General features: G+C 35.3%; 2 protein-coding genes across 5 annotated transcripts in view; both read left to right on the forward strand.

Moving 5' to 3' along the window:
* Positions 1–3,344, forward strand: part of LOC107756766 (regulator of nonsense transcripts 3A) — a 10,326-nt gene extending 6,982 nt beyond the window's left edge. For all 4 annotated transcript variants that reach the window (XM_016573999.1, XM_016574000.1, XM_016573998.1 and 1 more), the window contains one exon: positions 2,953–3,344. In XM_016573999.1, the coding sequence (XP_016429485.1) occupies positions 2,953–3,117 (165 nt within the window). In that variant the 3' untranslated portion in view covers positions 3,118–3,344. The remainder of the gene's footprint in view (positions 1–2,952) is intronic.
* Positions 3,345–9,232: 5,888 nt separating this feature from the next.
* On the forward strand, positions 9,233–10,729 carry LOC107756734 (P2Y purinoceptor 8-like). Its single transcript, XM_016573943.1, has one exon. The coding sequence runs from the start codon at positions 9,243–9,245 to the stop codon at positions 10,275–10,277; it is 1,035 nt and encodes a 344-aa protein (XP_016429429.1). The 5' UTR covers positions 9,233–9,242; the 3' UTR covers positions 10,278–10,729.
* Positions 10,730–13,024: the final 2,295 nt, after the last annotated feature.

The raw sequence follows: 13,024 nt of genomic DNA on the forward strand, positions 1-13,024 counted from the left end.
TCAGTGGCGGGCCGTGCATTTTACACCTAGGCCTTCAGTGGCGTCCTACATGAATTAATCCATCTCTTCATACCATCATAATGATGCCACGGCTATAGAAACCATAAATATTACACAGTAATGCAGTATAACAGGGCACTACATAACAGACAGGTATCTTATGTAGCGAGATTGAATGCCATTACTAAAGAAAGAAACCCAATTAACAATTGCGCAACACATCATCTGTAGCTGAAGCATTAACCTAACAAAATGACACAAATACAGTCCATCCGATGTTCTTACAGACATTTATTCACCCAAACGCATTTATACCTTACAGATAGCATTGGTATAAAACAAATAAGGTTGTTTTAAAGTTGACCTAACAATTTAATGTTCTCTTACTGCTTTATTTCGTCTTCACGAGTCTCCCCGCCGGTCTGCCAGCGCACTGCGGGAGGAAAATACTGGTTAGCACAGCTTTACTAGGTAAGTGAGCAAGTAACATTAAAATAATTCATACAAGACGATGAAGAAAAGTGTATACATGTGTTTTAACGTACCTCTCTGACTCTCATCTCCCCGCTGGTCTGCCTCTATGAGGCGCCAGGCTGGACAAAAGTGAAGCGAACGCGGAGCGAGAGAGTATGGGAAGCCAAACACACCAAAATTGGGATGAAACAGCACGGTATTAAAGTGTTCGCGCCTCGCTGACCTGTCATCGGCGCGGCTCAATGGACCGAGCTGCGCGACCGACTCGACAGCGCAGAGAGGACGTGTTTACTACGCCACCGAACTGACAGCGATCAGTTACAACAGCGCAGCGCGAACATTACTCTCCGCAGAAGTTCGTGTTTTTTTCCTGCACATAACATAATGAAGAGTTATTACATTTCTTTTGCTTATTATCTTTCATATTACTACATGTAAACAGTAGTGTTAGCTACTTTGAAGCACCACGGGTCCTACTTCTTTGCCTTATCGTTCCGCAGACGTTTTCCTCTTTTGTTTTTTATCCGCCATCTCTATCTTTCTGTCGCTCGGCTCGGCTAATGTCCATCCCATGCACTGAAATCTCTCTACTCCACATCACGAGTAGACATGCCCCTTATTGCTGATTGGCTACAAGTTTGTTTTGCTATTTGGCCCGAATCAGTTTTCTAAAGTGTTTTTGAAAAATCACATACCCTGCCTTTAAGCTAACAGACGCCTGCAATGTTGATTCTGAAGGCCTTAAGGCAGATTTCTTTGACCCTGGCAACACGATTGCTGAAATATGATTGGATAAAAGCTCTAATATAAACATACACTGCTGGAAGCAGTGCAACCAAGAGAAAAGCTATGAACTGAAGAGAATAGACTATTGGAAATAATTTAATACACATTAATGGAAAAATATATTAAACTAAATCAGTGATTCTGATAGTGTTTAGGCCAGCAGAGAAGGCTTTGCTGGCCCTGATGGCCCACCGCTGCTGTATACTGAGAGGCCCCGCACCTTACAGTGCCAGGCGTACTTGCTGACAGCAGAATGTTGCTAATGCTGTAATGGCACAGATGAGGAGTGGTTCCCAATAGAAGAAGCTTATACAACTGAAAACTACGGCTCTGTTCCAAAACGTAGTGAGTTGCCTGCATGGGCAGCATTTTAAGGCATCGTATGCATCTTGCCCCCAATGTAGAGGTGGTGTGGGGGGATTCATTTAAGATGGCAGATGAGGAATGTCCATTAGAAATATAGTTAAAAATGTATAAATGAGATGCAACGACTCATTCGACTTTTCAAATCAAATAAATATATAACATTATAAAAAATTATATAATATTTTCCGTTAAAGATAAATATAGTTAGAAAAATATAATTATAAATGTAGTTTTAAAATGTAGCCTATTTGTAAATTAGTTTCAACATCTCATTTAAACCTGGAAATAAATGTAAAAAGTGGATTTTAAGGATTTTTAAACATTTAAAATATAGAAACTTTATTTGTGTATTATAAGTGAAGAATAAATATCCATTCTAGACGGTGGACGAGGTGAGAGAAATTCGAACATTTCTTTTAAACCTGAAAATAAAAGTTTAAGGACTTTAAAACAAAGAACCAAAAAATCGACCAAATCTTGGTTTATTTTAGGGGGAAAAAAATCCATCCAAGACGGTGAGAGAAATTTCAGTTAAACAAGTTTTATCCACTAAATTTGTATACACTGTATGTATACTTATATAGTGAAAGGTGTGGATAAAAATTATTTAATCATATCTAAAAATTTGTTCCCAATCCCAATATGTTTTTACGCTTATTAGAGTATCACATTGTTAGCTTAGCAACATGTTTCACCAAACTCTACTGAAATGAGAGGAGAGTCTCCTTTGCTTTTTTCCATGAGGAGCACTATTTGTGTGAGTTGCTGCCTATGTAAAGCATGTATGATGTTGTCTTAAAAGACTGCTCCCTATGTAGACAGTAAATAGCATTTCACTTGGTTTTGGAACAAATCCTACATGTATACAGAAGAATACATATGATCTTCACATTGAAATGCTTACATGCTGGATTCTGTTTATACATTTTAGTAAGTAGTCATTTAGCAGATGATTTTGTCCAAAGTGACTTACAATACACTTATTTTCAGAAGTGATGATAGCAACAGTAGTCCGGTTACTAGCCCTGAGCTTTAGCCATTATGTGTCACCCCCATCATCACCAAATCGAAACTGTTAAATTGCAAAGAAGGGCATAACAGATACAATGCAGTATAATGTTTTTGTTATGGACTAAATGGATTTTGAAGGGCTGTCAATGGCTGGTTGTCTGCCTAACTGAATGTGATTCAGATGGGGAAGGAAATTGATTATATGCATGAATAGCACTTTCTTGACTAACCTGTCATGAGAAAAATCTGTGTTTGTGGTATGAAATATGAGTGTATTGCTTTTGTCTTTTGTGTCTTACTCATTTCACGGCACAGGACCGACCGGCAATGCAGCTGTACCAACCTGGTGCTAGAAACCGCAAGCGAATGGGCTCTGGGAACAAGACGTTTGACTTCCCACCAATCTCTCCTGAACACGGAGGAGAACACTGCTACAAGACGGTCATTGGTACAGGCTCAGAGAAGAGTGCCGACGAGTAGAAAAAAAACCACGACAGGAAGAAGTCTACTTTTAGAAGCAAGGGTCATGCCAGAATAGAAAGAACACTCGAGATCAACCTTGTTTTCTGTCTTGTTAGTCAATGTGTGAGTATAGTGCATTGAATTCCCTACTTAATATTTTACACACAAAGTCAACAGTGTCATAAATTTAAAATGATCGGCTTCTGTATGCTTATCAAGGATTCACACCACTTTATTGAGAAAAATACCTCAGATCAAATTTGTATGCCTTTTGTAGTACAAGGAATGGATTCCGTTAAACAAAAGAATATATATATATATATATATATATATATTACTGAAGAAAAGCAGTATGTGTTGTGAAATCTGTATTTTAAATATAAGTAATGTGGGATGGGGAACAGAAACATATTTTTTCTTTAGGAATATAAAAATGCTACATTGTATTAATTAAACATTTAAGCATGTACCTCTTAATTTTACACTTTCACACTGTAATGCCTTTGAATGATGCTTCTGTTGTCCCTGATGTATAGACATTGTGGCTTTTCTGTATTAACAAATACATCTCTCACAACAGGATATAGCAACTTTCAGAGCATCGTTTTACCTGCGGGCCAAAAAGAACAAAATAATTTGTTAAAATCCTCTTCTGTTAGGTCAGATAACATGTTTTGTGATATTTCTAACCAATGTGCATGTTTTTGAGAAATTGCAGTCATTCAGTGGTGGGAGGCTACATGGGGTCACGTGCCTTACCTTTGATTTGCACTTAAAGATCCCGTTTGTTATTAAATAAGCCTACAAAAATACACGTTTTTAGAATTATTGTTGAGTCCAAAAAACAAAAAAAAAGAAAAAAAGAGTGAGCTCTCTAGAATACTTTAAAAATGTGATACTGTATTTGTTGGATTGACCATTTGTGTACAATAAAGATATATGATTATATAAAGTATTATTTGAATGTTATTATTATTATTTTACTTTAAACATTTAAATTCATAACTTAAATTTGGACTTTTACACTATGATTAAACTTAACGTATAGCTTTTAAAAAACAAACAAAAAAACAAAAGAATTTGGTAAAATTAAATTAACAAAATTAATTATATAAAATTACAAAATTCTATAATTCAGTATTTTTTAAGGTCATTAAATTATGGGCATAGTTCCGAAGATAAAAGACCAAATTTCACCATAATTACAAAACAAATTAAATAATACAAAAGAATATTTTTTCTTAAGGCTGGATTTCTTGAGATTTATTGCTTTTGCTTGCAAAACAGCTCAGCAGCTGAAGTCTGCTCTTTGTGAGTCAACTCTAAAGCAGAATCAGTTTGCACTGAAAAGATAGAAATTAATATAATTAGCAGTTTCTCATACTACACCTTTAGTTCCCACACTTTCAGACTGAGAAAACAAGTCATAATGTCTTCCTGTGTCTTTCGCGGCATGACTTTTTACCTCCAATTTTACTTCTTAGTCTGTTTTTTTTTCCCATACCTATCACCACTGCTTTTCTAGTTCTCAGTGAAGGAGTATTGATGGAAGACGTGATAAATGCATCCTGTACTGAAGTGTCCAGTCACTAATGGCAGTCATCTTTAGTCAAATAGCAGTTCCCCTTACTCCAAAATAAAATGTTTATTTTAATGTGTTGTCTAATGCAGCAATTACCAATGTAAAAGTTGAGCTCACAAAGCAAACAGGAAACAAGATCACAGGTATGACGCTGATAAAACCCCCTGCATGAGTTTCTGCATTACAGTTTCCTTTTTTGTTTTTGAAAAAAATCAATGAATAAAACCTGTTTCTTTCATTCTTCGTTTGTTTCTTTCTATTTATATATATATCCACATGGGACTTTACAGGCCTGACGAAAGAAACACTGAGGTTTGTATTAACGCATCTGTAAGTTCATTACTAAAAATTTGGTGTCTTTGGGTGTTGGGTGGGACCCCTCAGAGTATTCGTGCTTGGCGTGGGGAAAGGTGTTTGCCTTTATTTTACAGGTTTATGTGGTGTATTGCCTTAACCACATCCTCCCACATCAATTTCACCTTAGGAGGTGTTTAAAAAATCTAATCCAATAAAACATTAAAAGTCACACATTAATGAGAAAGAGAAACTGTGTACAACCAGCATGACATTAGAGGAACTTCCTCTGTGGATACTGTAAATTTTGTTTTGTTTGCGAACATCACTGAACTGATGAATTAATAAATGTTATAACTTTGATGATGAAACTATGTAATCTTCTTATAAATGTTATACATTTCTGATATTTTGGAAACATGGAACATACCCTGAGAACATTTAAATCGTGCAAGTGTGGCAGCGAGCCATGGCTCTGCATGTAGGTTGTTATCTTCACATAGGCATGGTTTCACTGAAAATAAAACACGTTAAAAAAAACATGCAACGCTATGTGTGATAATAGGTTAGTAGGTTATAAGTTTTGCCATTTTGAATTAGGCAGATGCCAAATTCAAAATAACATGCAGTATATTCAGGTACACTATACATCAGTTTGTACTGATGTGAGTTTAGCAATATTAAGGTGTTCTCCATCAGTTGTGCTACAGGAGCCCTTGCACAAAACTTGCACTTAAAACTTGCTTATGGCTTAATGACAGAAACACCCATATAAAAATATTTGTGAAGGATGGAATCGATGGACTTCAAGGACAGTGTGTAGCTAATATTAAGCGGGAAAATCAAATAGCCATTGAAAAAATGATAAACAATGGCAAAAAATTATCTAGATAATGAACAATGGTTTAGCTAAAGGGGTATTTTTTAAACCATTTACTCACTATTACGTTGTTCTAAAGCTGTATGACTTTCTTTCTTCTGTGGATACATTGAAAGTCAACAGTGTCCAATATTGTCCGGACCCCAGCAGTCTTCAAAATATCTTCCTTAGTGCTCTGAAGAAGAGCAAAAAACATACTGTACAGGTTTTAAACAACATAAGATGAATAAATGATGACTGAATTGAATTGAATTGGGGGTTAAACTATCCATTTAAGGCAAGGCGCCACAGGTGAATATAGGGTAAAAACATTGACTAATTGATATCACCATTTCCTCAGTTTATTAACTACATTAAGAATTGCAAAAAAAAAAAAGAAGTTTGTATTACAAGTTTTCTGAAATGTTATATTTAAATATGCAAATGAGGCATGATCTAATTGAATATGTGTTTATTTGCATAAATTGTCAGAACAAAAATATGAATTTTTGTTTCATTTTGTTGAGTCAAAGGTTTTTACAGAGGAGATTTTAGATATCTCTTTTCATCAAAAAAAAACACTACTTTTAAGGGAAAAAAGTATAAAATCATGAATATAATAAAATCCTTTAGAATATTGATATGTAATAACTTGTAAAACTGTAAAAACCTTCAGAATATGGATATTAATAAAAATGTTAAGTTTGGTGTAAGTGATACTTAAGTGGAGATTTTTGACTGACTGAAAAAAAAAACGAATTTTCAGAAAACATTTGTGAAGGATGGAATCGATGGACTTCAAGGACAGTGTGTAGCTAATATTAAGCGGGAAAATCAAATAGCCATTGAAAAAATGATAAACAATGGCAAAAAATTATCTAGATAATGAACAATGGTTTAGCTAAAGGGGTATTTTTTAAACCATTTACTCACTATTACGTTGTTCTAAAGCTGTATGACTTTCTTTCTTCTGTGGATACATTGAAAGTCAACAGTGTCCAATATTGTCCGGACCCCAGCAGTCTTCAAAATATCTTCCTTAGTGCTCTGAAGAAGAGCAAAAAACATACTGTACAGGTTTTAAACAACATAAGATGAATAAATGATGACTGAATTGAATTGAATTGGGGGTTAAACTATCCATTTAAGGCAAGGCGCCACAGGTGAATATAGGGTAAAAACATTGACTAATTGATATCACCATTTCCTCAGTTTATTAACTACATTAAGAATTGCAAAAAAAAAAAAGAAGTTTGTATTACAAGTTTTCTGAAATGTTATATTTAAATATGCAAATGAGGCATGATCTAATTGAATATGTGTTTATTTGCATAAATTGTCAGAACAAAAATATGAATTTTTGTTTCATTTTGTTGAGTCAAAGGTTTTTACAGAGGAGATTTTAGATATAACACAGAGTGAACACAATAAAATTAAATTGTTACAGAATGTACTAAAGCTCATTTTAATTATTAAACTGAACAAGTGGCTATTTTTGTTTGTTTGTTTGTTTTTTTGTATGTAGAGTTTTGGCGCTGTCTACTTTAGGTCGCACAAAATTCAAGAAATTATAAAGCAGAAAATAAATGACTCATGAGCGTAGGGTTGACTTTTAAACAGAGCTGGGGACACTAACTTTAAATATTCAGTTTGAGTATGCATAAAGGTGCTGTACCCATAAGTTGGCATCATGAACTCAAAAAAGGCGTATTAAGTCTACGAATGTCTTTTAAAGAGTTTCAGAAAACATTATTTTACGTAAAGCATTTGAAACTACAGCCCACCTCTACAATTTCAATCTGTGCAAGTCAGCTGCACTAAATCTGTAATGACTATCAAATCTGATGCTGGCACACGCTGTGGCATTAAAATTATTTTTCACTTCCTTTTGAAAAACACAAAAAAAGTCCCTTGCTTGAGACTCTGCTTGTGAATCATTTCGGTCAACATTTCTGAAACAGCTCTGAGACTTAAGTTAGGCAGTGATTTGTTGGTTATATGTGCCATCTGCATTTTGCGTACCTGCTGAAGTAGCATGTTTGGAAAGCCTATAACCTGGCCTCACACTTCCTGTTCACAGAAGTGCACCCCTGTGTATGTGATGGTTTTAAGTAGCATGGTTTTTACAGTGTTATATCTCATGTCTTTCTTGTGTGACTGCAGGGAGAAGTCTTTTCAGTAAAACCTAACAATGTCACAGGCATCTTAAAAATAGATACTAAAATAAAATAAAATATTCAATTATTGTATTTATAAAGTATATTTATTTTTATATATTTATATTTTTTAAATAAGTACATATTTAAAAGTGTTATGTAAATTATAATAAAATAATGTTAATATTATTAACATTAATATTCAATTATTTATACAAAATATTTGTATAAATAAAATGATAATTTATATATAAATTCTAAAACTTTACATTGCACAGTCTTTGTCACTGCAGTGGTGCCCTTTCAAAACTAATATGTACCATTTAAGTACTACTAAGCACACTTGATGAGTAAATTAGGTACAAAATGTACCTTTTTAAAGTGTACCATCCCAGTGACAGCTTTTGTACCTTTTCTTCTGAGTGTAAAACTATATAAATTATAATCTACATATCAATTATATATTATAATTTATGCATTTAAAAAAAAAAAAAATGATACATTTTCTTTTTTAAAAGAATCTTAAATGAAGCTCTCAAAGTACAACTACAGTGTAAAAATATGCAATGAAATTTTTCAAAGTTGTAAATAAAACAGATTATTGGAGTACTATTTCAGTCTTTCTACTTCGAATTTTCACATTTAATTAAATGTTTCACTTGCCGTTTCTTTGTAATTATTTGTGAAATTTACTAGCAATTGTTTCGACACCCAATTTTTTGTACAACAAATAAAACTAACCAACAATGCAGATGTTAATGACAATTTGATGTTCAAGTGGTAAAATGTGACCCTGGACCACAAATCCAGTCTTAAGACGCTGGGGTATATTTGTAGCAATAGCCAAAAATACATTGTATGGGTCAAAATGATTGATTTTTCTTTTATGCCAAAAATCATTAGGATATTATGTAAAGATCATGTTCCATGAAGATATTTTGTACATTTCATACTGTAAATATATTAAGACTTAATTTTTGATTAGTAATATGCATTGCTAAGAACTTCATTTGGACAACTTTAAAGGCGATTTTCTCAATATTTAGATTTTTTTGCACCCTCAGATTCCAGATTTTCAAATAGTTGAATCTCGGCCAAATATATTCCTATCCTAACAAACCATACGTCAATGGAAAGCTTATTTCTGTATAAATCTCAATTTCGAAAAATTGACCCTTATGACTGGTTTTGTGGTCCAGGGTCACAAATCACATAGTAATCTCTGTCTCTTCAAACAGGTGGAAAAACAACCATGAATGTCTCAAAAACGGACGAAATCAAAATGGACAATGCCACCTTGGCCCTGTTTGACAACAAATTGGCCAGTGATATTGTGTCAGCCATCTATGTCATCGTGACCCTTGCCAACCTGAGCGGTAACGGCATCTCTCTGTTTCTGTTACTGATGCGCACCTCTCCGAAAACCCCCTCCATCATCTTCATGATCAACCTCACCCTGACTGACTTGATACTGGGCACTGTGCTCCCCTTTCAGATTGCCTACCAAATGCAGGGTTACAACTGGACTTTGGGTACGGGCACGTGCAATGTACTGACGGTGGTTTTCTACAGCAACATGTACTGCTCCATTTTATCCATGACTGCCATCAGCGCCGACCGCTACGTGGGGATTGTGAAACCGATGCGCTTCAGAGAGATGAGGAAGAGGAAAACATATGCAATTGTTGCCTGTATATTCATATGGCTGCTAGTCCTTGTGATTCTGAGCCCGCTGCAAAAAACAGACTTGACATATTTTGTAAAGGAGCGCAATATCACCACGTGTTTTGACGTGTTGAGGAAGGACATACTCCCGAGCACTGCTCACTGGGCGGGCTTCATTTTTGGCATGTTCATCATCCTCTTCCTCTGTCCGTTCATCATAACAGTGTTTTGCTACATTAACATCATCTGCGTCCTGGTCAGAAAGACCAATAGTCAACAGAAAGGCCGTGCTGTGCGGTTGGCGTGCATCGTTCTGTTTGTGTACATTTTTTGTTTCGCTCCCAATAATATATTACTATTGGCCCACGCAATCATAAGGCTGTACTATGACCAATCTCTCTATATCTACTATAAACTCTCCCTGTCTCTTAGCTGCATTAATAGTTGCATAGATCCATTTATTTATTATTTTGCATCGAAAGAGTTTCGTCGGAAGCTAAGGCAAATGCTGAGGTGGCATACTCTCAGCACGGGAGAGATGCAAATGATTGAGGGTCGTAGAGAAAGCTTTTTCTCTGGACGTACAACGTGCAATGCAAATGAGGACTGTGACAATTTTTAACATTTCTTTTTATTTTGAGAAGATATTAGGGGAATTGTCAGAATCAGCGGCCATATGAGCACTGTTAAATGAGTCAGAGCACAAGTGCTAACAACCACGGCTCTGACACAATTCATATTGCTTATAATAATATAATGCAAACTCATAGGAAGGACCACTTCCCATAGATAGTTTTCTTGTTATCGTTTTGTAGCGTTTAGCTTTTGTTCCGTTTTGATTTCCTGGCTGAGCAACTGAGTACAAGCATGCTGCTCACATGCATTCAGAGCGCGTGATGTTGTGTATCTTGTTTTTTTTTTTTTTGGTATCATACACCCAAGTTCCTTCTCACCGAAACGTTGACATATTTTTTGTACATTGATGTGTGGTTAGCAGCAACTTCAGTAATTTCTGATCTGACTGAAAAACTACAAAGACTTATTGTGGCAGCTATTTTAGATGTATTGCTAATCTATAAATTATTTTATACTATGAAATTACTTATACTGTTTATAATGTGCCTGTATTATTACAATCTTATTCATTGTTACATGTTTATTTTTATAATTTTTTTTTTTATTGCTGGGCATTATTTTTCTGTGGTAACAAAGTATACAAAGTTATATAGGGGCATTTATTTTGTCATGTTAAATTTAATAAACACATCTAAACAAATTGATTTTGTAATTATTATCATTCTAAGATTAAATATTACATATGGACTATTCAACAAAAGCAATGTTACAACCAACTAACAGGCAACAACTATAAGGCAAATTGTTCTGAGAACCTCGACCACAGACATGTCACAGCGAGGTCAAGATTTTTTTCAGTTCCTATGAAACTGAGAACTATGGCATGTCAAGCGAAGTACTGCGCATGTACTGAACAAATGGAACTTTTAAGAAGTAAAACACAATCAGTGCAAGACCTCAGTGGAAATAAAATAGCTTCCAGGAAATGGATATAAGTGGTCTCAGACCGATGTGAAGTATACAACTGAATTCTAAAGAAAATGCCCAGTGCAATGCACAAAAAGGAAATAAAGCAGTTTGCAAACGCCACTTCAAAGTGTGCTACAACAGGTGATGTTATGGTTCAAGTGAGAGAGAGAGAAAAAGAGAGCACTTGTATAGCAGATGCATTTATCATATACAATATATACATACATGCATACATATATATTATATTAAATATGGATGTCTGCTATGCATCTCATAGGGCCATAATATGACTTAGTAATAGGATGACCATGTCCTGAACGGGATTTCTAAATTGCCCAAAATGTCTGGGTTTTGAATTTGTTTTCCTATTGCCAGCCTCTCTACAGTCCTCATATGTATTTGCATTGCTTTGACTGTTCTCTGTGATCCCACCTTCTCGCAAACTGACGTACAATGCCTGCATACTATTGGTCAAACTACTTTTCAGTCATTATCGCCATCAAGTATAAAAACGATAGAAAAACAAAGCCAAAACCCAAATATTTTAGCCAATTTAGAAATCCCAGCCAGGGAAAAGAGGATGTATGATCACCCTACTTAGAAATATTAAAAGAGTTGGTGCAATTTTAGTGGGAAGCTGTATCATATCAATGAATATGATGAGTAATTGGGGAATACCCATTTGTATTTTAAATTAAAATATAAACATTTTTTTTTCTTTTAAAGATATCCATGCACAAACCAGTAATTAGTAGGTTTATAAGAAACTGACTATTCTAAGAAATGTTTTATTTATTTTGTTTTTAAGTTTGTTTGGAATTTGGAGGCTTACTCTCACTATAGATGAGAAAAATTCTTTATTTATACATTTTTTGAGTCATCTTAATCCAGATCATTTACATGGTTTTATACATTCACCAACATACTAGTATTTTATAAATATAGGCTACTTGTGAAATATAGCCTACCTGACAATTGTGTTTTTGGCTTTAAAATTTATCAGCTAATTTATCGAGATGGTCCTCACTGCAGAACACAAGTCCAGGGGGCGTGGTTGGATGCAGATCCAACTCCTCCCACCTGACATATACCTAACCTTACCCGTCTCCACCCCCTAATCCCTAAACTCACCCATCTCCACCTCTAAACCTACTAATCTCCACCCGTAGATGTGGATCCAACCACGCCCCCTGGGTCTTGTGTTCGCAGTGAGGGGCTACTGAATTTATCTGCCATGTAGAAAATTTACTTCTATTTACTAAGTAATTTTTTTTTAGATTAAATGGCGACACCCACTGACTCAATGTACCTCACTCTCTTCCTCTACTTATTAGGTGCGTTCGACTTCATGCGGCGCCGCGCAAACCGATCGGCGGCTGATTTGAAGCAGTGCATGTCGGTTAGAAATTTAGAAATGTCCGGCTTGACGGCTCCGTTTTCAACTCCGCCCCCGACTGCAAGCGGCTACACTCTCGTTGATCGCCGTCTGTAGCCGTGCTTCAAGTCGAACGCACCTGTTATAAATGGACACAAATTTTACAATGCTGAACCTAGTTCCGAATGTAAATTCGAATTGAATTAGCCGCATACGCTCATCTAATGCAACTACTGATTTTGTAACATTTTATTTAATATTGTAGTGATGTTATGCTTGACACTGAAGCTGCAAAGCTTGTATAAAAAAAACAACACATTTCACATCAAAGCACTGTATCGGAGCTTGATTCGTTTTGCCAAAAGCACGTGATCTATGACGTTTGAAGCTTCGTTCGTATGAAAACCACGTGACTGCTTCGGTATCTGGGCTGCGTTCAGCAGCGAGCG

The sequence above is a fragment of the Sinocyclocheilus rhinocerous genome, unplaced genomic scaffold (assembly GCF_001515625.1).
Source record: "Sinocyclocheilus rhinocerous isolate Xijiao unplaced genomic scaffold, SAMN03320098_v1.1 scaffold382, whole genome shotgun sequence".
Classification (NCBI taxonomy): domain Eukaryota; kingdom Metazoa; phylum Chordata; class Actinopteri; order Cypriniformes; family Cyprinidae; genus Sinocyclocheilus; species Sinocyclocheilus rhinocerous.